Source organism: Pyrus communis, chromosome 12 (genome assembly GCF_963583255.1).
Source record: "Pyrus communis chromosome 12, drPyrComm1.1, whole genome shotgun sequence".
NCBI lineage: Eukaryota > Viridiplantae > Streptophyta > Magnoliopsida > Rosales > Rosaceae > Pyrus > Pyrus communis.
The window spans coordinates 754,597-778,960 of NC_084814.1; the positions used below are offsets into that span (position 1 = coordinate 754,597).

The 24,364-nt window shown below is 38.4% G+C and overlaps 3 protein-coding genes across 4 annotated transcripts; all 3 read right to left on the minus strand.

The window, feature by feature from the left end:
* Positions 1 to 372: 372 nt before the first annotated feature.
* On the minus strand, positions 373 to 5,003 carry LOC137710524 (U-box domain-containing protein 44-like). The gene is made up of 4 exons (XM_068449569.1): positions 4,487 to 5,003; positions 3,100 to 3,669; positions 2,695 to 3,004; positions 373 to 2,147 (listed from the first exon to the last, which is right to left on the minus strand). Exons 2-4 carry the CDS (start codon positions 3,649 to 3,651, stop codon positions 571 to 573), a joined length of 2,439 nt encoding a protein of 812 aa, XP_068305670.1. The 5' UTR covers positions 3,652 to 3,669; positions 4,487 to 5,003; the 3' UTR covers positions 373 to 570.
* Positions 5,004 to 6,110: 1,107 nt separating this feature from the next.
* Positions 6,111 to 16,016, minus strand: LOC137710515 (cysteine synthase-like). Its single transcript, XM_068449559.1, has 10 exons — positions 15,664 to 16,016; positions 13,421 to 13,530; positions 12,947 to 13,004; positions 9,315 to 9,578; positions 8,492 to 8,629; positions 8,173 to 8,224; positions 7,980 to 8,059; positions 7,649 to 7,708; positions 7,134 to 7,214; positions 6,111 to 6,468 (listed from the first exon to the last, which is right to left on the minus strand). Exons 1-10 carry the CDS (start codon positions 15,919 to 15,921, stop codon positions 6,376 to 6,378), a joined length of 1,194 nt encoding a protein of 397 aa, XP_068305660.1. The 5' UTR covers positions 15,922 to 16,016; the 3' UTR covers positions 6,111 to 6,375.
* Positions 16,017 to 16,362: 346 nt separating this feature from the next.
* Positions 16,363 to 24,169, minus strand: LOC137711698 (uncharacterized). Of its 2 annotated transcripts, none has more exons than XM_068450961.1 (13): positions 23,772 to 24,169; positions 22,161 to 23,235; positions 21,313 to 21,531; positions 20,993 to 21,231; positions 19,806 to 19,880; positions 19,279 to 19,350; positions 19,095 to 19,193; positions 18,777 to 18,848; positions 18,586 to 18,700; positions 17,914 to 17,982; positions 17,442 to 17,739; positions 17,280 to 17,355; positions 16,363 to 17,183 (listed from the first exon to the last, which is right to left on the minus strand). In XM_068450961.1, exons 1-13 carry the CDS (start codon positions 23,904 to 23,906, stop codon positions 16,620 to 16,622), a joined length of 3,108 nt encoding a protein of 1,035 aa, XP_068307062.1. In that variant the 5' UTR covers positions 23,907 to 24,169; the 3' UTR covers positions 16,363 to 16,619. The 2 variants fall into 2 exon arrangements, with proteins under 2 accessions (XP_068307062.1, XP_068307061.1); XM_068450960.1 differs by having other exon boundaries at positions 17,280 to 17,358.
* Between the last annotated feature and the right edge of the window lie 195 nt (positions 24,170 to 24,364).

The following is a 24,364-nucleotide window of genomic DNA, read 5'->3' on the forward strand; positions in this document are numbered from 1 at the left end:
CAAGGAATTTTTAAATTGATGTATGGCATTACAATGTTTAAGATGTGAGGTATGAAATTATTATGCGGTCAAAAATTAAGATGATAAAATGTAATTTAAATAAGTAAACTCTAGTTTAGGGTCAAATTTGGAATATTTTGAGTTTCAATGGGTTTCAAAAAACTTGCAAATTCAAATAAGTGTTCAAAAGTCACTTAGTACTACAGTCATGTGGTATTCTTCTTCAGTTAGAAGTGAGATATCTTAAATTCGAATCTTATAGATGACAAATTCAATACCAAATAAGGTTGTCCATCGTGTAGCTTAGCCGAACTCCCCCTCTCCTTAGTGTAAAAATATCGATGTACTAAAAAAAGTGTTTTGAGAAGTGGGTGTTCCAGAATTGAAATCTGGGTGTAACAGAATTTTCCTTAACAATTTGTACACAAAATGCAGCTGATTAACAGAAACCAAGTAGATGGAGACACCACCATCCTTAAAAACAAATGAAAAATCTGCATACAACAAATATATACCCCCTCCAATTGCAGCTTTGCAAACTATAACAATAAAAACCACCGGGGAAGATGCCTATCCTGCGTTCGGAAAGACACCAGAGAAGTTTGGTAACCTGTCAATGTGCTTCAGGGCACGTTCAGCAGTCTGCCGGGTTCGATAGTCACCATGCTGGAAGGCATCAACAAGTGCGGTGCTCACGTTCGGATCTCCAGAAACTTCATAGGCTATCTCATCACTCCGCAATAGTCTTTCAACTACCCAGACTGCCCTCCTCCTCAGATTCTCTGTCCGTTTCTCTAACAACACGTCAAGAATAGGCTTCACCCCCTCTGCCTCACACAACACCATAACCCCTTGTTCGATATCAAGCCCATCATCCAACAGAGTAGAGAGTGCTGCAAGTGCTGCTTCGACCACCTTCTCGTTTGTGTGGTCGAGAAGAGCTACCAACTTTTCCACAGCATGTCCCTCCAAGAGACAAAAACTATCTCTAAGTGAACATGTCCCACGATGAAGCCGACACAAACCATTTATGGCAGGTGGTTCACTAAAACATGAAAAAACTGAAGCACAGAAACCAGGTGTAGGCAACTCGGGCAATCTTGTCAAATTTTTGGATTCTTGTGATAAATTCTCCAATGCTGCTGCTGAACTCATCTGTACATTCTCCAGTCCGTTGGCCTGTAGAAGTTCAATGAAAAGTGCAGCAAGATTAAGTTCACGGCACAGAGAAACTGCACCTTGCTCATCAGCCAACACAAGTGTAACCCTTGCTAAAACTCGTACAAGTCCTTCTAGAAATGGTGTCACAAAGCGGCCACCCTTACTCCCCCCTTGGCGGATCTTAACTACTCTAGAATGTACCAGCTCAAAGGCACCGTCATCTAGCATCTGCCTGGCAAGGCCTAGATCCCTCTCCGGAAGTTCAGCTAAGATGCCAATGGCCGCTGATTGCTCTTCAGTGATTGAAATATTCTCTGATATGACTTTTATTAGGCTTCCAAGTTGGCCCACTGTGCCACGTAGGGCGTCAGCTAGCTCCTGGCCCACATGTGGGGAGAGGTTCTGGAGAAGTTTAATGGAAGCCACACGTAATTCCTTTTGTGGAGCCTCAATAAACTGCACCAAACTAATAATGGCACCGGAGCTTTTAATGGCGGCAACAACACTCAAAACAGTTGAAGGAGAGCTAGTGAGTCCAACAAGAACCTGGAGAAGCTTGCTCTCGATTGCTGGTCCAGTGTTGCTAATGAGATGTAGTAGGTTATGGACAATGTCTTCTGAGACTAGCGTTTGCTGATCAGGTCCAACCAAGATGGAATCAAAATCATAGTCTGTGCTAACAACATTAGCAAGAATTGTTGCAGCAACCTCTTTCAGTCGCATAGGAAGCTGGTTAGCCCCAACGATAAAGAGATCTTTGACCAGAGACGGAAGTATTCCTGCCTCTATCAGTACCTTGGCACTTGCCTCACAAGATGAAATTTGGTTGAGAGCTTTCAAAGCTGCTTCTCTTGACTGCATATCACCACTTCTCATGATGTTAATCAAAGCTGAACCCACACTTTTAGCCACTATCACCTTTACATCATTGTCCAAAACTAACTCACCAAGGAAATTAGACATCGAAAGTTGGGTTTCTGGAGGGCCTGCGATCATATCAGCAAGGAAAATTGAGTTATGCTCAACATTTTTTTTTAAATTTTTGAGAGAGATAAAAATTATCTTCATTTGAAACAATAAAAGAGAAGTATAGATCAAACTAATACCAACAGTCCACTAAATTTAATTATTAAAAAATTAAAATAATCAGAGGTGGAGGTAGAGAAAATTAATCTGTACTCGAGTTTAGACCAAGAAGTCATAGGCGGGACAGCTACATTTAATTATTAAAAAAATAACGAATGGATAGTTGTCTCATAAGTAGGAAAACTCGTCTTGGATCAAACACTAGCAGAATCATGCAAGCTGTGGTGGACTGGAGACGCTAAGCAAGGTGCAGAAACTACAATAGTTCAATTTAGCAGTTAGCACGGTTTTTTGTTTTGTCTTTGAAAAAAAAAAATTACAAAAATGAATGTTTACCATATTTGCAGGACATGTAGTGCGAAATAAATTATCCAAAGAGCATTGGCTGTTTGGTTGTCCTACTTCTAGCAACATGCTAAGTGTAAAGATAAGAGAAAGTACAAGTACCTTCACGAATTTGTGTCAGAAGAGGCTGCAGTCTACCATTTTCAGCCATCTGTCTCACATTGTTCTCACACTTCTCCAGATTCTGTAATGTTTTATCAGCGTTCTCAACAGTCAAAATGTTATCTGATTTGCTGCTTGTCATTCCAACCAAAATAAGAATCGCTCCATTAATTGAACCAATCTTCTCACATAAGGCTTCAGATTTGGATAGTTCATACAGCAAAGAGACAGCTTTCTCCCTCTCTATGGATTGCTCGTGATACAAGAACTTCACTATAGTTCGTACTGTATCCCCATCAGCCAATAATTCCTACAACCAAACAAATATTAATATGAGGCCCTAGAAACATCCATGTTAGCAATTTCATGGAAAATGACAAGAGAAACAGAAAAATCTAGGACTACCTTATTATCGGAATCATCCTCCACCACAGTTTTAAGGGTTTCCAAAGCTTTGCACCTTACTTTACGACTGCTCTTCAACATGTCAACTATCATAGGAATCAGCCCTGCATTGCGTGCAACGTGCTTATTTGATCTTGTTTTTTGGCAGATTTGCTGGACAAACTTCAAGGCCAAAAGAACTTCACTTTCTGAGCTGCCCAGATTCAATGACTTACGAGCCATATCAAGCTGAGCAGCTTCATTTCTGGCATTCCACTCTTCAATGGTGTTCCTCAAAGCTATGCTAGGCTTTAGATCAGCGCTTTTCAATTCTTTTAGTGTCAGTGGGCAGACCAACTTCCTTCCACTCTCCTTGCATTCCCTAAACCACTTTTCAATTGCTTCTCGCTCAAATGTTTGACCATTTTCTAAGGTAACAGGATCACGCATAACTTGCTTTGTTAAAGGACAAAAAAATGCATCATAAATAGGCTCAATGTGCAATCGCTCAAACTTATGGCTGTCATCTGATGGACTGCCAGTGTCATAATTTCCATGCCAACTTTCAGCCATCTGACCTAAATCCTCCTACTGCACCGAAGTAATACAGCATACGGTTAGAACAGCACACCAACAATCACAAACTAGCTGTAAAACCGAATCAGCTCTAAAATCAAATGGGGAACCAAAATGAACGTGTGCAAAGAGTATGGGAAATGAACTGAACTGTTTTCTAACTCCATTTCAATGCAAAAAGGATTTTACTTTGGATGTGCAGTATACTACAAGTGTTGCATTGCACGAATGTTCTATACAAATTATAATAGATTGGGTCAGTAAGATACACCAGAGCAGCACATTTGCAGCAAATTATCATGTTCGACTAAGAACTGGACGTCAGAATCAAACATTCAAAATTTCCTATATCCTGCAGATCATCAAAACTTATATGTGGAATCTCTAAAATCCAGGTGTTGGACGAAACACCAACAGCTTGATGTCAGCTTCTAAGGAAGAAGCTACAAAATCCAATATTTGCATTTCCCACTTGAACTACAAGCGGTAGAAATAGGGAGCAAACTAAAGCAAAACACAATAAGAGGATTGGATCGATAAGATAAAGCACAACAACACAATAACAGTAACCCAGATAGAATGTGGTCTAAGAAACTGCAAATTAATGATCTTTATGTTAGTTTCTTCCACAGGGCCGAAGCGGATACAGATTGATCACCGCGCAAATCAGGGTTTCGATTAGATTAGATAAGATTAGATTAGGGAATTACATATTTATGAATGAAAATCATGCCCAACTATTAAGTTTAGTAAAAGGTTTATGCTTTCAACTAAATTACCAGGAAAAAAAAAAAAAAAAAAAAAGAGCGCAAGAAAAGAAACAAGTGCATACCTTTGAGTAGTTATGGAGTTTTTGTGGCCAAAGATGGTGTTCCAATTTAGGTCTGAGAATTGCTGACAAATTTTGAATAAGGGTTGAGGAAAGCATGAGCAAATACAAACCTATTCTTCTTCCATGGATAAAAAAATCAGATAATTTCTTCTTTTTCATTAAAATAAAAAATAAAAGAAATGGAATTGGGGTTTTCTTTTATTGTAATATGTGGTTGTTGATGATGGTGCAGTGTGAAAGTATGAAGTTTGATGATCTGAGGAAAAGGGAGAGGGAGAGAGAGAGAGAAAAGAAGCAAAAGCTAAAAACCCAAAGGCAAGAAATTAAAGAGAAGAACAACAGCAGCAAATACCAACAAGAAAAATAAAATTAAAAGGAAGACAAAAATTAAATTTGATATTAGTACGCAACAATTGAAGAGAGAGAGAAGGTTGACTCGATGAGAATAGTCATCTCTACTCTTCCAGCTTCTGCGTGTGAGAACCAGAGCTTCACCCGCCGCCCGACCCCACTTTAACCAGGCTGGCTTGCTGGCGACTTCACCCGGTTGCCAACGACTATTTAACTACCGGTTAAAATTAGAACGCCAAACGGTGCCGTTGTGTCATTTTATTTTTCTACACAAGCAAACAATATTTTATTACGGGATCGAATGAACTTGTCATCTATACAAATTGAACCCAAAATACCTTATTTATAATTTACAAATGACATATCACTAAACGGTAATGTAATTGTCGCTTACTTTTGCTTTTTCAATTGAAAAATAATATACGTTTTTCTATTTGTGAAATTTTTTCCTTATTATTGTCACCACACCGTAAGAGGCAAAAAGGAGTATTAGATACGTAACTTGGTTTCGAATTAAAGTAGAGTGGGTGACTAGAAGTGGAAGGAGAATAGAAAACTTTAGCAAGACTATCAAAAATTGAAATTTTTCGGAAGTAGAATAAATACATATATCATAGATTATTTTATTAAATTAGATGTTAAATTAGTTATCGATGGGTTTAAACCCACACCATCGTGCAAGAGTGCAACTCCTTTCCACCGTTGTGATAAAGAGGCACTTACCATCAGTCAAATAATTGAATATATATAATTGCTAAAAGGCTAAACTGAGTGGCAAAATTTAAAACACAAAGCCTAAGTAAAGTCTGGGAAGTAAAGCGTATAATTTGGACGACAGCAGGACCCCAGACTGGCCAAACTTAAACTTTGTTTTTATTGGGGCTTACATATTACACCCTTCAAGTTGGATTGATTTGAATCATGAGATTTTAAATTTTTCACATTTTAAAACTTTATCTATTTATGTCTTTTTTCTAACGAATTATTTAAATCTCAATTAAATTGATTATACGGTGAGCATGAAACATTGAAACTCGTAATTTGGATGGATATATATAAGCCACATATGTACCAAGTTGACTGAAAAACTCATCAATTTAATGAAGAAATAGACATCAAACAGACAAAAGATGTAAACTGATACAAATTACAAAATTTTAGGCTGCATTGTGAGGAAATTGAAACCTCATGGCCATTCTAAGCATTGAAAAATGCAGTTTTATTTCTTTTGCCTTTATGTAGATGTAATAAAAAAATAAAAAATAAAATAGAATTATGGAACTTGATTGAATGAATCAACTGGTGTGCCCTCAAATAAGCAACACCAGCAAATTCATCTCCATCTTAATTATTTCAAAATATTCATGTCAAACAACCAGGTCACGAATGGACAATCTTATACCATTGATCCTATCTCTAAGGAGTACATCAAGGAGATTTATGGAGAAAGAAATGACGTGTGAACGGGAAAATATAAAAGGAAAATTTCGGGATAAACAGTGTGCATCGTTGTCATAAAATTGCTTCAGCAAAGGAAATCATGGCTCCGGTTGCATCTTCTCACATTCTTCTCGGATTGACTGGAAAAGAATTGTGGAGAGATAACGTTCACCAAAGCTCGGAAAGACTACCTGGAAGCAGTAAAACTCTCAAGTGCATTAATACACACAGAATTGAAAGCAATATAGTTTTGAGTGCGTGCAGATCAGACAACAAACAGCCCGAGAAAGTAGTGATAGTGTGAACAACCAGGACTACCAGCCTGTCATTATATCATGCTTCTCTACTCCATAAGCGAGATTTTACCTTGACTGCGTAGAATCCAACCAACAAGCACACATGCAAAACATGGAGTGACTTTTATCTCTTTTACCAAACTGGTAAAAAGTAAGATGTCACGTGCACAATCGAATTAATTCCTGTGGGAATTCCCTAGTTTTGACTCTACATGAATTCCACAGACCTCTTGTGACAAGCTAAGTAAGATCCATGGCCTCTTTTTCTGGACAAGATCTAATCTAATATAAGAGCCAGCAACAATTGTAGGAACTATGCATCCAGGGAAACCATCTCAAGCCATCTCACGTGAAAAAATTCAAAGAAAAAGTCTATATTTTCATAGTCCCACCTCAGTTGTAGGATATAAATTCTAGAGCCTATGCAATCTTCTGCACTCGGTATAATGTTGTGTGTGCATGGTCTAAAATGAACACCTTTTATATCTTCCCAACTTGCAGTACGTAAATTCTATGCAAAAAGAATTACTTTAAGAGAAAATAGAGAGAGGATGATATACCGCTATAAGCTTCCCTGCATTCTCAGGCCTCTTACCAACCTTGATTGCAGCAGCAGCAGCTGCTCCTGAAGAAATCCCAACCTGATATGAAATAATTATTAGAAAATATTCTGAAATTGGATCTCAACTCTACATTCTACTCCATGGACTTTTTCCCTACTTGGTTTCATTCATGGGCTGTGAAAGAATGTCGCAGATGGAGAGGTTGAGGAAAGAAAGTTCATTTTTGCTCCATTGACAATGAAAAAAGTTTCATATCGTCCACTGAATGTGCTAAAATGTGCTGAAATGTGTGCAAAAAAGTGTCCCTTTGATCTAATCGTCTAAAATGTGCTTCCAATTCTTCTCCGGTTGTAATCTAAAACCTATGTGTGCAAAAAAGCATCCCTTTAATCTAATCATCCAAAATGTGATCTCTCACTTAAGGTGATTAATCCCAACACCCAAGAATGAGGATTAAGTTAATTTTTCCTTCGTCTAAATATAAATTTAGATGAAAAGTAGAAAACACATACCAACAAGCCTTCCTGGAGTGCTAATTGCTTTGCAGTTTCAACAGCTTCATCACTTGAGATCTGCCAAAATCACAATCTGTGAGAAACAACTAGAAAGCAATTCCAAACAGACCTGATGTAATTAATGATACATGGACAAATGACAAGAAAAATAACATTTGATAGGATCAATTACAGCGTAAACATGATTTGTATTGCAAACGTCAACGTAAGCACAATTGATTGTGTAACTTGGAAAGTTAGCTTTCATACAAGGATATTTATTTCAAGTGTAAAGAGAGAAACAAGTATAAAGAATGTAACTAGATTGAGTTGGAATAAGATCTTAGACCTCTATAATTTCATCGACAACATCCTGGTGCAAATTTCTAGGTATAAATCCAGCTCCAATCCCTTGAATCTTGTGGGGACCTACATTTTCGACAATGAATAGTAAACAAGCATGTAATTAACGAACAAATGACAGAATATTTAAAAAAAAAACACTGCATTAAGATGATCAGAACGCTGCTCTACTATCTTACCTGGCTTTCCACCTGAAAGGATGTTGCTTTCTGTTGGTTCTACGCCAATAATCTGTTAATTTTTAAGATCAGATGGTGGAAACAAAAATAACAGAATGGAAAACAAAGAAAGACGGCGAAAAAGAAATGGAATGCAAATGAAGAAAAATCCTCTGTTTAAAAACAATTTTCCCTCCAGCCAATACAGATATAAACCAGGATATGATTCGAGTTAACTCTTCCTTATAATTGACACATTCAAGGTGAAGCTATCAGATCCTGGTTGGTCAGCATGTTTGCGTGTATGTCTTCGAAACTGTGAATCAGAAAAACAACATACCTTTACTTTAGGATTTTTCTCTTTAAGGAACCGTCCTACACCAGAAATGGTTCCACCTGTTCCAATTCCTCCGACAAATATATCCACCTTGCCTTTTGTATCTTCCCAGATCTCTGGACCAGTTGTCTCATAGTGTATCTGCATATAGAACATCCAATATAAATATAGACATCTAACTGTATTGTAAGCCATAATGTCATTACACTACAACTAGTTAGAAGATCTCTCTGCCAATTTGCTATCCTTATGGAAAGGTGACAAAGGTCAAACTCACATGCTTCTGGATGCCAAAAAATGTAAAGTTGGATGCAAATGATCAAAACAGATAAAAGAAGAGTGAACGTATCTACTATCTAATAAGAAAAATAATCTACCAAGAGACAATTTTCTCTTTCATGTGAATATCTCTCGGATTTGAGTTGAATATTATCCAATTTTCCAACTCCATATACTTCCAAGGTTAAGCTCATACACAATGTTCTTTCCAAGGCTAAGCAAAGCACTATTCTGCTTTTTGACATATAATGAACAAAATTTGGGCCGCAGGTGTTCCAGTATACTTATGCATCAAGATCAGCACTGTACAAATATTCCCATGAACAGGATATAAACACCACGTCCACCATCACTGTGGATATGTAAAACGAAACTAACATGAATTCTCTGGTCTTTTGCGTAGGCATATGACAATTACAAAAAGACAAAGAAAGAAAACCAAAACTGAAACCTGGCAGTAAATGCAAATGCAAGTGGCCGAATAGCCTAGATGCTAAAACGACCCGTGTTAAATAATAAACAGAGTAGAGATAGGATGCCAAGACACCTTAGGATTAGCAGGGTTGTCGAACTGTTGAAGCATGTATGCATTTGGAGTACTATTGCATATTTCTTCAGCTTTCTGAACTGCTCCCTTCATTCCCTTTGCTGAATCAGTCAAAACAAGCTCAGCTCCAAATGCCTTTAAAAGAACCCTTCTCTCCAAACTCATTGAAGCTGGCATTGTCAAGATGAGTTTATATCCTTTAGTTGCAGCTATAAATGCAAGGCCAATGCCTGTGTTTCCACTCGTGGGTTCCACCAAGACACTCTAAAAAAATAAGGGAATAAAACAATGTCAAGAATGTAAAGAAACTATGAAAAGGAAACAAAGTGAAGCTTCACAGGCCTGTCTGATTTTACATGAACCAAAACAACAAATATCTAAACATGTGAACCATGCACTCATTTCAAGTTTTAAACAGCCAAGACTAAATTATGGGAAAAAGACCATTGCCATATGATTCCATGATTTTTTTATAAATTTTGTTCAACACAAGTCTATATAGAATCTGGAAACTTCCTCTGTAAGCTTTCCAATTGTATTTCTGAATTAATTAGTTTGTACACTGTGAAGACATATATAGCCTTTGGCTATTTACAAAGATACCCCTTAACTACCTACCTTATAACAGTTCTAACTAATCACAAACATTAGCACAGCTAATTACATTTAGAGATAACAGACTATTTTACAGTAATTGAAATGGGTGACTTGTCATTTTCCCTAATACACCCCCTCAAGCGAGAAGGGGAATCAGAACAGATTCCAATGGGAAGCTTGGAGCACAGGAACTGAAATCGACTTTTGGATAAGGACTTGGTGTGAAGATCAGCTAATTGGTCTGCACTGCAAACATACTGAACTTTGAGAAGATTAGCTAGAACCAATTCGCGAATATAGTGGTAATCAATCTCAACATGCTTTGTACGAGCATGAAAAACAGGATTAGATGCGAGGGAGATGGCTGAGATGTTGTCACACCAAAGTGTAGGCAGTGTAGGGATAGGGAAGTGAAGATCTCTGAGGATTTTGCAAACCCAAGTAAGTTCAGCAGCTGTATGAGCTAAGGAGCGATATTCAGCCTCTGTAGATGACCGGGCAACAGTACTTTGTTTCTTAGCACTCCAGCTAATGAGATTGGAGCCTAAGAACACACAATAGCCACTGGTAGATCTTCTATCAAAAGTGCAGCCAGCCCAATCAGCATCAGAGTATGCTGAAAGATGGGTTGAACCCTTGGTGAACCATAAACCATGGGAAAGAGAACCTTTAAGAAATCGAAGAACTCGTTTAGCTGCCTGAAGATGTTGTTCCCTGGGAGCATGCATGAATTGGCAGATCTGGTTGACAGCAAAAGCGAGATCCGGTCTAGTCCAAGTAAGGTATTGTAATCCCCCAACAATAGAACGATATTCAGTGGGGTTGGACAAGAGAGGCCCACTGTTATCTAATTTTGTGGAACTAAGGGGTGTGCAGCACGGTTTGGCACCCTCCATGTGTGTTTTCTTAAGAAGATCAATTAAGTACTTGGATTGATGAACAAAAATGCCATGGGAGGATCTATGTACTTCTAAGCCCAAGAAGTAGTGTAAAGGACCAAGATCCTTTACTGGAAACTGAGAACTGAGTTGGGTGATAAACTGTTGACAGATTTGGGAGTGAAGACCGGTTACGAGAATGTCATCAACATACACAAGAACAATAACCAAATGAGGACCATGAAGAACAAACAATGAGGCATCGGATGAAGATTGTTGAAACCCAAGAGAATGAAGAGCTTGAAAAAGTTTATCAAACCAAGCTCGAGGAGCTTGTTTTAGTCCATATAGGGATTTCTTCAACTTACAAACTGAAGTAGGAGAATTGGGATCAACAAACCCGGGAGGTTGTTGCATGTAGACATCCTCCTTTAAGTCACCATGAAGAAAGGCATTGCTTATATCCAATTGATTGAGAAACCAGTTATGTTGGACAGCAAGACTGAGTAAGATCCGAATGGTAACTGGCTTGGCAACTGGACTAAAGGTCTCTTGGAAGTCAATACCTTCTTGTTGGTGAAAACCCTTTGCCACTAGTCTGGCCTTAAATCTGTCAATGGTGCCATCAGCCTTTTTCTTAACTCGAAACACCCATTTACATCCAACTATATTTTGGGAAGGATGAGAGGGGACAATGGACCAAGTACCAGTAGAGATCAATGCATTATACTCATCTTGCATTGCAGCTCGCCAATGAGCATGCTTAGAAGCTTGCAGGTATGTACTAGGAACATAATCAGTGTCAACAGGAAGAGGATGCTTAGTTGCTGCATAGGCATGAGGGAGAGATTTATAAATGCCAGCCTTGGATCTTGTGATCATTGGATGAGAATTAAGAGGAAGAGGAGGAGGATTGGACTGACTTAAGGGTAAGGTGGAGGATTCAGAAACAAAGTCAGAACTGGAAGCAGGGACTGAAATGGGTTGAGAAGAAGAAGGAGGGGGAGAATCGGAGGCAGAAGGAGAAACAGGGGAAGAAGATGGTGCACAGCTAGTAGAGAGATGGGGAATATATTTCTCAAAATAAAGATCCAAAGAGGAAGAGCTTGCTGGTGAGGATGGGTTGGGACAGAAACAGGGAGGCTGCAGGGATTGAAATGGATAAGAACTTTCATCAAAGACAACATGTCTGGAGATGTAAATTCGAGTGGTGAGGGGATCAAGACATCGATAGCCTTTGTGTTGAAGGCTATATCCGAGAAAAATACAACTTTTGCTCTTGGCATCTAATTTGCTGTGAACATATGGTTGGAGCCAAGGGAAGCATAGGCAACCAAACACTTTAAGTTTAGAGTAATCTGGGGGTTGCTTGAATAATAATTCCCATGGTGATGAGGAAATACCAGAGATGGGAAGCCGATTAATAAGATAGATGGCAGTGGAGAAGGCTTCAACCCAAAATACATGAGGAACATGAGAAGCAACTAGCAAAGTACGAGCTGTCTCAACAAGATGCCTGTGCTTTCTCTCAGCACAACTATTCTGTGCTTTCTCTGATACCATATAGAATCTGGAAACTTCCTCTGTAAGCTTTCCAATTGTATTTCTGAATTAATTAGTTTGTACACTGTGAAGACATATATAGCCTTTGGCTATTTACAAAGATACCCCTTAACTACCTACCTTATAACAGTTCTAACTAATCACAAACATTAGCACAGCTAATTACATTTAGAGATAACAGACTATTTTACAGTAACTGAAATGGGTGACTTGTCATTTTCCCTAATAGTCTACACTCCACAAAGACATGGCAATGAAAAGCAGCCAATATTTGAAGGACATCCAATTACAGGTGGAAAATATAGCATGATGCATGCACAGAAGGCCAGCATCGCAATTATGAATTATGATACTATTTAGTATATAGGCATCTTTTAGAACTAACCCTCTGCAACAGGAACCCTAATTTGAATTGAAATCAAAACCAAAGAACTAATGGCTGGTCAGAGAGCAATAACTTTAGGGAATAACCAACGAGCCAATTAGCAATGCAACCTAATTAAAAACCATCTTACACATTAGCGCACATGCATAAGAGCTATATTCTTTTTTTAGTCTTAAAACATCATGAGATTTATATCCATAATAAGCTACCTGTCCAGGCTTTATGAGTCCTCTTTGCTCAGCATCAGTTATCATACTGTAACCTATTCTGAAGATGAACATCAAACACATTAGTAATAGTAGGAATATAAAACATATGATATTTACAATAATCAAAAGACAAATAAACACATTAGCTTTCATCGTAACAAGATGTGCCATTACACAATACTCATACAAACACGATTAGGGAGAAGGCCAGTAGTGCACATTTATTGCCATAAGCTTTTGAGTTTTTTAAACCAGCAATTATTATATATGGAAATTTGCTCTCCATAACTGCTATTTATTGAAAGCTAAGCAATGAAATGTAGAGTTCATTATCAAGTAACTATGTCATTTCATATATCAATCCAGGGGCTTGTTTCCCTCATATCAGTCTGAGAATAATGTTTCAGAATCACGTTAAAAAACCAAAAAAATCCTAGTGCTGAGTACCCAGACTAACAGTCAATGCTTCCTCACCTGTCCTTGACACTGCAACATGGCTCCATAATCTCAAGCTTGGCAGCAATATTTGCAACTGACCCCTTTACAATATTATTCAGGTACACCATTGGTGTTTTCCCAATAAGCTGCATCACCAAAGTAGCGATTGTAACAAATGAATTAAAAAGAAACATTAGCACTTCAAATTTAGAAAAAAAACACATACACGTTGTAGTCACATGATTTCTAGTTATGTCTATTAACCAGAAAATGGAACGTTCAGTACTACTGTACTCAGTGTTAAGAAGGGAAATAGCATTTCCAACAAAATTCAAATAATACCATCACATAGATCAGCATTTCAACTCAACCCAAGTAACTACATTTTCAAGACTCACACCACATCAAAAAATTTCACTCATTCTCAGCTATTTGTGTTTGGTATGACATAAGGCAAAAGAACTGCCATGCTTTACTTTGAATCTTGATAAAAATATAGAAGAAAGAGATGAGTGCTTTTCTACGAACTATGAATTCTTATATTGGATTTTAGGGTGGACTGGAACAGGCCTCATCAAAGGAGACAAAACTAATCCTTTTCAGTATACTATACATATTGAAATTTTCTTTCCCCGACAAAGACTTCTCGGTAAGAAAAACAGCTTGAAGCATCTGATATAGTGATTGAAAATATTCTGTCCCTGCACAAGAATAAATCTAAACGATATAATCACATGAAGAAACATAGTTTAAGTTTCTCAGATTTTAAAGTTCAATGAACTCCAATTTTTTTAGAGCCAATATTTATATAGAAATATAAAATAATCATACGATTCTAATTTCCATGCAGCTAAACTAAACACTCTGACTTCCATGGATTATTCCAGAACTTCCTTATATAACTAGATCTTGCAGCCTATTTAAGCATGTTCCAGATTTTCACAAAAGGCGATGTCTATTCATTTATTCAATCAAAAAGCAAATGCTACCCTGCGATGTCTATTCATTTATTCAATCAAAAAGCAAATGCTACCCTAATCTCAGCAAGGGCCGACCTTCTCAATTCCTAATAAATTCAATTTCTAAAATGTCATAACTTTTAAATTTTTCTGATTTCAAAAAAAAAAAAACAATATTGCCCCATTTATAGTTTGAGAGAATTATTTACTCACCAAGTGACAGTTGATGGCATTGGAATTATCATAAAGTAGTTTAAAGGGGTAGAACCCCATTGGTGCTTTCATTAAAATAGTTTTAGTTATCAGGAATATAGATAACTACATAATTTGGCACAATGCTGATTAAAATTATTTCGAACTTCATCCTTCTTTGTCTAGTGTGAGTAATCACACAGTTACCACTCTCCCACAAAGATCTTGATATTGACGATAATAACACTGACATGGATTCACTCACTTTCAAGCAAAACAGCTACAAAGATGACATGCTCCATCAACCTTCTGAATTTTCTTGGAGAAAACGTAACTGTGCAACCTAAATAGTGGGTTAATTGAATAAAACAAAACATGAAAGATACTTTATTTGGCTATCTGTATCAAATTAACATTCCTAAGCAAGAGTTGACCATATCAAGTACACTAAATAAAAATGAAAAACGAAACTAGAAGGGCGAAAACTACCTCTCTCTTGTTCTTACAAATGATCCTAGTCCTAGATATTGTCAATTTTTTCAAGTTAATTAAAAGGTATCCACAGTCAATAGTAGACCTGAAGTAACTCACAACATCGTTTCTTCTCTCCACAAGGAAATCAAACCCCAAGTGAATCCACAGTGAGAGTTGACCTCACAAGCATCAATCAAAGCATCCCAAAAGTAAATAAAAACAATAACAAAACCAGTGTAAGAAAGGTGGATATTCCTAACTTCCTTATTCCGAACTTGTAATGGAGAGAAATTTAACCTTGCCATCTATAGTTTCAACAAAGCAAACCGACCAGCTTCATAATTTCAATCAATTGCATGGAAAAAATGACAGTAATTCGTGACCGTTGAGCTTCACACGTGGACAACCTTGTTCTAATACCACCGTAAAACCAATTGGCAATATAACGAGTAGCCCAAGACCATATAAGCACATGGCAAACCTTGTCCCTCGCACCGATGTAGGACAACTCTCAACGAGTAACAAGTAAGCAGACTAAACTAATTAAATTTTAAATCAAGAATCGCATTCGAATATTGCCAACAAACGTAGCAGCCAATTACCCAATGGAATTCGCATTTCGCAGAGAAAAAAAAAAGTGAAAAATGGTTATACCTGAGTGACATCTTCGGCAATGTTGAGACCTTCAACGGCAGTTTGCGGCTTCACAGACACAGCCTTGCACACCACAGACGAAGACCAAGACTTTCCCTTCAGCCTCAAACCATTGATCTTGGTTATACTGGTGGACCTTAGGCCGGTAGTCATGGTGGGGCACGCCGCCCAGAACCGTATGGGAGCAGCGACCTCCGAGGGGCCGGAGAGGGAGGATGATGTCAGCGGATTGATCAGAGAAGCGGAAGAAGAACCCATCTTTCGTTGCTTTCGCTTGTGAGCTTCTCTGTGTGAGCGTCAACTTGTTGAGTGGTGTGGGTGCGGATTAAGGTTGTATTTAAAACCCGTTAAGCCAGGCCAGCAACAAAATTTTTGACCCTTTTGCCCTTTGAAAAACTACAATTAACTCCAAACCCAGCAGACTTTTCATTTCGTCCACGACCATTTTTTTCCATGTTGATAATGACTAGGGCAGAAAATAAAACCGGAAAGAACCGAACTGCTCGAACTGTGCCGAAATTGACCCGATAAACCGGTCTAACCCAAGAATTCAAGATTGTCTTTATTTTATGAAAATTATTATTAACACTCTGAACTTTAATGTACACTCAAGTAAACCGGTCCAGGCTGAGAATTCGAGATTGTCTATATTTTTATAGAAATTATTATTAGCACTCCAAACTTTGATATACAACAAGATTGATTATTCTCGTCAATTATTTCATATCAAATGAGAGTAATAAATTGTACACCGTATTGAACAAATATAAATGGTCTGTCATCAAATAATACAAGGCCATACAAACAACAATACAGGTTCTTCCAAGCCATACACTTGCACAGAATTTATCACACAAAAATTTGGCTACCATCAACAAACCCTCAACCCTCAAACAAAATGGAGAAAACAAGTAACGAATTTTCGGCTTTTTTCACGAGGTACAGTGGATTTCCCGTTAGAAAGCGCTCCAGTTATCAGATCCTTTCTTCGATGTTTGACTCTCTGATGAGACCTTAAATGGCCCAGAAGAGCCGAATGGATCTGTCTCGTCAAAAGAATATGCACCCTGGCCAAAATCTTTGGTGCTGTCTATGGAGTCGAACCTTGTGAGCTGCGGCTCGCGACCCTGACCAAAGTCCCTGCTGCTGCTCATGGAGTCAAACCGACCAAAGTCCTTGCTGCTGCTTATGGAGTCGAACCGTGTGTGGCCCCCAAAATCTCTAGTGCTATTTATGGAATCGAACCTCGAGAACCTCTCAGGCTGGGAAGAAAAGCCAACGTCATGCCTGTTGCTGCTGAAGGAATCAAACCTTGATAAATTGTCAAAGTGGTAGTCTCCAGCCTCGCTGTATCTTGGAGAGTTCTGAAATTTGGAGAGCGGAGTGCTGGGAACAGAGTCTTCAAAGAACAGGCTCTTTTTCTGAAAGCTGGTTTCTGCGTGGGGGGAACCAGTTCTTATTGGGTTGAGACCAAAGTCATCCGATCCAAAGAAATCCTTATGCTTCTCAGCCTCTGAGCCCTGCAGGTTGACATCAAATATGGGAAAGATTAGTATGTTTGGTGTAATCTAATAATCAGGAGCTAGAATGGTGTGCTTCAGCATGTCCAGGAGTACCTTGGTGTTAAAACCCCAGACGGAGTCAGTATCATCATTATTGTCAAAGGCGCCACCCCAGGTCGATTCATCAAAACTTCTGTCACCAGAAATTTATAAAATCAGCGTCAGGACTTATGGGGGAGAGAGAGTGATAAGTAAAGAAATGAATTAATTCCATACCCATGTGTTTCTGCATCTGCTTCAGAACTTTTACCATAATGGATGTCAGAGAACTCTCCTGACAGGCTTTCTGGAGCATTCCTGGCAGCTGGACTGCCATTTGAGCTTCTTCCATACTCATCTTCACCATGGGCGAAAACAGATTCACTTCCAAAGGCATGTTCCCCATTCCTTGATTTGCCATCAGCAAATGATGATGTATCAGGAGTGGAACTACGATCAGGGGAAGTATGTTCCCTCTGAACAGATGCAGATTGTGCTTTTGCCGAGGCATCAATTGTCAGATCATTGCCAAATCCTGAAAAAGTTGTTGACATGTCCACATATAAGAATGAACAAATATTTCTGTAACATCTCTGTTGGATTACTATGCTTTAAGTGCATCTGCATATTTGAGAATAATTACTAGATACTAACTCATTAAAAAAACAAAAACAAAAAAAATATAAAATCTGTGAACAATAGGACAAACCTTCATCTTCAAACTTATCCCAATCTTCATCCCAAACAGCGGCTCCCTCTTGAATTCCAGGTTGCCAGCCTTAAGAACCATCCCATGCAAAAAATGTCAGTTAAAAAAAAAAAACCAAAATACGAAGGCTAAATTTTGGGACTTCGTAATGAACACATCAATAATGATAAATTCAAGCATAAGTGCAAAGGGTTGAACAATATATAAAGTTAGTTTCTCATATAAAAAGGGTGTGAGATTAAAGCAACTCGGAGTTTTCTTCCTTGGAAGTTTCCACAAAACTTTCCCATGCACAGGGCCACATTACACATGCGCTTTTTTTACGGCATTCAGACTTCCATGTAGATAAACCCACATGGATAATTGTGTTGTATACTAACAAACAGGCTAGTGCATCTCTTAAACTCAGTTGACAGTCTTAAGCGGGTTAAATGAGTTGGAAGATCTATGATTGCAATTGACTTGTGGAGTGGTCTTACAAGAGTGTCCCTCAAGTAAGCTTATTTGAAGGATCCCTGAACCGAAGCTCACTCTAAATATATCTGATTAGGTTATTCCTTTTCTTTATTATGAGTATACAGTGATATAGTAGATTATTTGTATTCTCCTTGAATATGGGACATTGCTTAAGTGAAATAATAGAGTACAGGAAAACGAATGTGACTGTAGTACCAGTTGGAAGCTCAATTATTGCACTTGACTTCATGTTTAATCCATGTTTCTTGCATCGTTCTGTAAGAGCCTTTACTAGCTCCTCAAGATCATATTGTATACGATCAGCACGGACCTATCGTAGACACAATGCATCAGAGACAAACAAAGTTACACGCATAGTTCACCATAGCTAATGAGAAGGAGTTTACCTGAAGAATACCGTCTGCACTACCTCCTTGCTCCATTTTAACAATTGCTTGATGCAATTCCATTTTCCTCTCCTGAGAATGAGTCGAGTAATAAATAAGCAATGAAATTGAAGGTTGTTGTAAAAAAGGCACACTTCAAAGTAATAAAAGCACTCATTATACAACAAAACATTTGAATAAAGCAGCTACTGGGGGGAACTGCGTATTATTACTCGTGTATGAAAACAGCAGAAGAAAGAAAAAGAAATACATATATGTGCCTGCAACAAATGGCATGGCTGCAATAAACCAATACTCCTGAAGCAAGAATATAAATACCTGAACTTCGCGAAACGTGGCCTCTTCAATAGTTAACTTAGATGCTATTTCTGCCACTTGTTTGTACTTCTCCTCATATTTTTTGGCCAGTAACTCAGCCTGCAATACAACTCATTAACATGAATTAACGGGAAACCATTCTTGCTAAATGTTAGTAGTACAATTCATCTTTGTAAGAAAATACCTCACGCTTGTCAGCAATTGCCCTTTCTGTGATCTCATTTAATCTGTTATCACATCTGCTTTTATACAGAACCTGTAAGAAATGACCAAAAGAAAGTTAAGAGAGGCAGAAACCATGCACTATGGCCAAAATTCCACTGCTTTAGAAGCTTATAACAATACCCAGCAGAAACATAGAACCAGAGGCAATGCCTGAATATTATACCTCAGAACTTAAAAGTGGACAAAGTCACTTGATTGAATTCAAGGATCCCGGTAGGAAGGTTACTAAAATCACTTTCTATAGCAATTTGTTATTTATGATCCCACACTACCATAACTAACATTATAGAATCACTAGACACCAATATAATGTGAAACAGGAGGCATTTCAACTACCCCCATGAACAAGCCCTCTACTGTCACATCCTACGGACAAATCAATATATCAACATATACAATTGAACAACTGAGCTATACTGTAAGGAAATTTAACAGTACTCTAGACCAATGACCAGAAGAAAAACAGCCAAGGACAGAGCTACTAACAAGTTCCTGCATTTTTGTGCGATAGAACTCCATCTTCTCTCTCGAGTCCAAAATCACATTCTCAGTTTCTTCAACCTGCCATGATTAAAAGAATGATTTCTAATCCCATGAAGACAAAAATTAAAAATCTTTGAGAAGAAAATATAATTATCAAATTATCAATAATATGAAACCTGACAAAGCACATAATTTTCTGCAAAATCATATAAAAATTCCTCCATTCTAAGACGGGTTGGGAGAGGAATAAGAATGATTGAGTAGTGAGTACTCACAAATTTAAAGGCAAGAGACACTCAGCTCACAAATTTAAAGGCAAGAGACACTCAACTCCAAAAATATGTCAACACCAACAATATTGCAGGAAAATAAACAAAAAGCAAATACACGAAGCATGGAAAATAAAGAAAAATCAAGGTTGAAACAATAACCAACTTCAAGATGTTATTCTTAAACTGTTTGTCTGAGGATTAATTATTTTAACGAGGAGCAACTTCCAAGACTGTTGTGCTTCATCTCCTCTTTTTTTCCAAGACTGGAGGTATATCAGATGATTCAACAAAATATTCTGTCTACAAAATATTCCTGAGATCATTTCCACATAAACAAATTTTATGAGGTTCAAAATGATATTAAGATAACAGTAATATCTCTGGTCTTTCCTTGTTCAAGATGTTGGATTGAACTGGAAATTTAGAGTGGACTCAATTTGCAATCTAACTGTTGAACAGCGCTCTATACAATATAGGACTGTACTGTGCATAATATTGACCTAATGTGATCAGGTAGGACGCTTATTATTTTCTCATTTAGATCTCATAAAGATACTTTTGCGTATTAGAATGGCTATATGCTGGTCTTTCAATTTATAAGTTACTTAGACTTTCAAAACTGAATAAACCTTAGGCTTTCTGTCTCTGTAAAAACTAAGTTTCTTAAGTGAAAATTTTGCTTCAATGAAGTGATTTATCATGCTGACTTAGGAGAAAAGGAAGAAGGAAACTTGTTCGGGACAACATGACCCACTTCGAGGGGAAGGAGAGGCGGGTTATGAACTTCCTGTCTGAGATTGTTGAGTAATTCATATTTGTATTACCAATATATCAAATGACACCGCAGAAAATAAAAGAGACTGTTAAAACTTGAAGCAAGACTCTGTACGTTGGAATAAAAAGAAGAAAGGAAATTGCCTTTTTCCCTGCATTAGGCTCTTCGGGTTTTGAGTTAGCTGAATCATGCTTCCCATTATCATGTTGGGTTGTATTCAAACCCTCCATCCCTCGCACTCTCAAATTCTGCTGATTCGGTTGCAATGCACCATCAGCCTGGGGAAGACTTCGTTGCATTGGTGGCCTCAAACCTGCAGCAGGTGCCACACCCTGCATCCCTTGATGTTGTCCACCTTGCATCCCTTGATGTTGTCCAAAACCTAAATTCAAGGAGAACATGTATCTAATGAGCAATCTAACGAGGCAAACACTAAATCTAAAAAGAGAAATCTATCCATTACCAGGGTTGGGACTCCAAGCAGCATTTCCATAAGCCACTTTGGGTTGACCAGTCATTGAGAGTAGAGTCTCATCATGCATCACATTATGTGGAAGTGTGTCTGGAAGAGGACGACCTTCCCTGTAACGTTCCATCAAATAGAGAGAAAAGCAGAACTCCCTCAAGGAAAGCATGCTGTCATTATCTTGATCAGATAAGTCCCACACCTGCTTTAAAACCTCTGAGAAATGCAAAAATGGACATTATTGAGCATTTGTTGGACCAAACAAAGTCTTCAAAAAGATTGTCCAATTACATGTAAAACAAAAAGCATCATTCCATCGATACAAACATCTTGAGGGTAACAAAGATCTTGGATCAAAATTAAATTTGGCCACTGTATAAATGTAAATTAAGTGCTTGACCTGTCCAATGACGAACAGTTAAATTACTGTAAAAGTAAATTGAATGTCCATTCATAGATGAATGGAAAACTGATTTGAATCAACCACATCACCACCAAAATGTACACTTTCATCCTGAATATTTTCAACGCTTTTACTAATATAATTTTTCACATATGAAAATCCACCACGTCACCTACACAGTTTACCACTACAGAACCCCAAATATCCTATTCAAATCAGTCCCTTCACACATGTTCAATGATCACGAGGTTGAAATGTGCAATTTGATCCACTAATTCCAAGAAACTCTAACAAATAAAAATATGAAATGCTGAATGATGGACTTCATTTAAAGAAAAATTAAATGGGTTACTTATTCTCCTTTTTCAAATTGTTAAATTAAAGATTAGTCATCTGACCTAGTGCATTTGTTATGCTTACATTCAAATCAAAAAACCCTTACCTCTTGGTAACCTCCAACTCAGAAACAGATTCCGTGCCTGCTCACCAGTGATTCTCCCATCTCTGTCAGTGTCTACTTCCATAAACACTTTTGTATATTTCTGGATATCAGATGGCTTCATCTTTGGCCAAGGAATCTGCGAATTTCCAGACGTAGAGTTTCCTGCTCCCACTGAACTCCCAGATGATGGAAAAGAGGAAGAAGCTGGAGCTGAAACCTGCTGGCTTGGGTTCGAAGGTCCCTGCGGCCGCTGAAACTGACTGCCAGAAGGCTGCATGGTGAATGCACTCAATGAATCAAGTGCATTGAGCTTACTGGAAGATTGGGGCCCACTGGAAACTGGAAGAGTGGCTGATGGGGTAGGTATGCTTCTAGCAGAATATATAGACCCAGAAGATTCCTGTTTCAGTTGACTGGGAGTTGCAGAAAATAAATCACCTGATAAAGCCGAACTGGATGCAATTCCATTGCCAGAAACAACTAATGCTTTGGAGTCACCAGTTGTCGGCAGGGAAGGCATGGAAACTGGAGGCTGTGAGTTTGGTGTAGATGAGGGCATGGAAGGACTAACCCCTCTGGGCCCAGCAGGAGATGCACCAGCGCTTCCACCAAGCCAATTATTTGAGATGTTTGCGTTTGGAACATTGGGAGGCCCCATACCACCACCAACACCTTGTTGGGGTGGACGAGAATTCACGCCAGTAGGCATTCCAGTCGGCATGGCTTGAGGAGGTCTCATGGACTGATTTTGCTGGGGTGGAAAATAATTCTGGTTCGAGGATGCATTAGGAACTCCTGGTCCTCTAAATCCAAAATTTTGAGATGTTGGCGGGGTTCCCATACCCATCTGTGGCCTAGATGCTGCAGCCACTGGATTTGATTGAGGTGCAGATGTGGGTGGAAGATTAATCTGAGGAGTAGGAATTTTTGCAGCAGCTGGACCGTATAATGCCGCCTTGACAATATCCGGAGTTAAATCTCTCTTACTCTGTGCAACAGTCACAAGTCTGAGTGCATTGTAAAATTCTGGCCGACCAAGAAAACCAGTTTTGTTTTGATCAGCATGCATCCATATCTGCAGCTCGTCAACATACAACATTTGGTCAGCCAGACGTACCATGCTAAATCAAATTCTGAATTCTGTAGATTAAATAAGTCCGAATATAAGCACAAGCAAGAGCAACACAGAAAACTTTCCAACAATCTTAAGCTGTTACAACACCGTGATGTATAATACTAACAATAAGATGAACAGAACACAGAGACATATGACCAACTAGGCACAATGTTCACTGAATATCAACTAGGACAAATAATAAACTCGTTCCAAAACAATGAAGTCGTAAAACTGTCAATTAGAACAGGGTGAGAGGAATGTGAAGTTGGTCTATAGCAATCCATTCTCTGTAACTTCCCTAGTTTCTCAAACGACAGAATTCATACACTAATTACTATTTGTGGTAATTCAGATAGATATTCAATCTTATGAATCCACATATACACACACAGATGGATGATGATTCAAATATATATATATATATATATATATATATATATATATATATAAATAGAGAGAGAGAGAGAGAGAGAGAGAGAGAGAGAGAGAGGAACCTGAGCAAGAACTGGTTTGGGCAAATTGGAACCCTGGAAGAAAGCGACGGCTTCAGCTCCGCTGATCCTGCCATCTCCATCCAAATCTGCTCTCCTGAAGTAGGCTTCCAGTTGATCCGCATACGGACCCGCCATTTTCCTCCGATCTCACACCAGATCACCACCACACCCGCTCAACACAATCGCAATCCCCGAATCCCAAATCAAATCATACAGGACGTATACCACACATATACATACAGATACACAGTGGATAGAAATTGAATCTCTCTCTCAAAAATTTCTTACAGAAAGAAACAATGGCAAGTCGAATCGAATGCGTGGGAACCAGAGGTTGGTACTTGCAGGCTTGATCGAAGAGACGACGGAGAGAGAGAGATTTGGATATTTATTTCTATTTAAAAATATAACCAAAAAATATTGAGAGAAAATGTAACTACAATGCTTAGCCATCCTCGGTTGACCTCGCCCGACCCGAGACCCCGTGGGTCTTCTTTGCTTCTACAGACAGTTGGGGCAGGGCTTATTGGGCCCACGGGACCTGCAGTCCAGAGCTCAGAAGAAAAAAAACAATTTTATTTGTTGGGCCACCA

Excerpts from the sequence above, each read along its gene's own strand:
- LOC137710524 (XM_068449569.1), bottom strand. The coding sequence starts at position 3,651 with ATGGCTGAAAGTTGGCATGGAAATTATGACACTGGCAGTCCATCAGAT. Across the intron at positions 3,005-3,099 it reads AGGATGATTCCGATAATAAG|GAATTATTGGCTGATGGGGA; the intron begins GTAGTCCTAGAT and ends GTTTGGTTGTAG. Across the intron at positions 2,148-2,694 it reads TCTGACACAAATTCGTGAAG|GCCCTCCAGAAACCCAACTT; the intron begins GTACTTGTACTT and ends ATATGATCGCAG.
- LOC137710515 (XM_068449559.1), bottom strand. The coding sequence starts at position 15,921 with ATGGGTTCTTCTTCCGCTTCTCTGATCAATCCGCTGACATCATCCTCC. Across the intron at positions 13,531-15,663 it reads TTGCCGAAGATGTCACTCAG|CTTATTGGGAAAACACCAAT; the intron begins GTATAACCATTT and ends TTGGTGATGCAG. Across the intron at positions 8,225-8,491 it reads AGAAAAATCCTAAAGTAAAG|ATTATTGGCGTAGAACCAAC; the intron begins GTATGTTGTTTT and ends AAAAATTAACAG.
- LOC137711698 (XM_068450960.1), bottom strand. The coding sequence starts at position 23,906 with ATGGCGGGTCCGTATGCGGATCAACTGGAAGCCTACTTCAGGAGAGCA. Across the intron at positions 18,701-18,776 it reads GTGCAGACGGTATTCTTCAG|GTCCGTGCTGATCGTATACA; the intron begins GTAAACTCCTTC and ends TGTCTACGATAG. Across the intron at positions 17,740-17,913 it reads GGATAAGTTTGAAGATGAAG|GATTTGGCAATGATCTGACA; the intron begins GTTTGTCCTATT and ends CAACTTTTTCAG.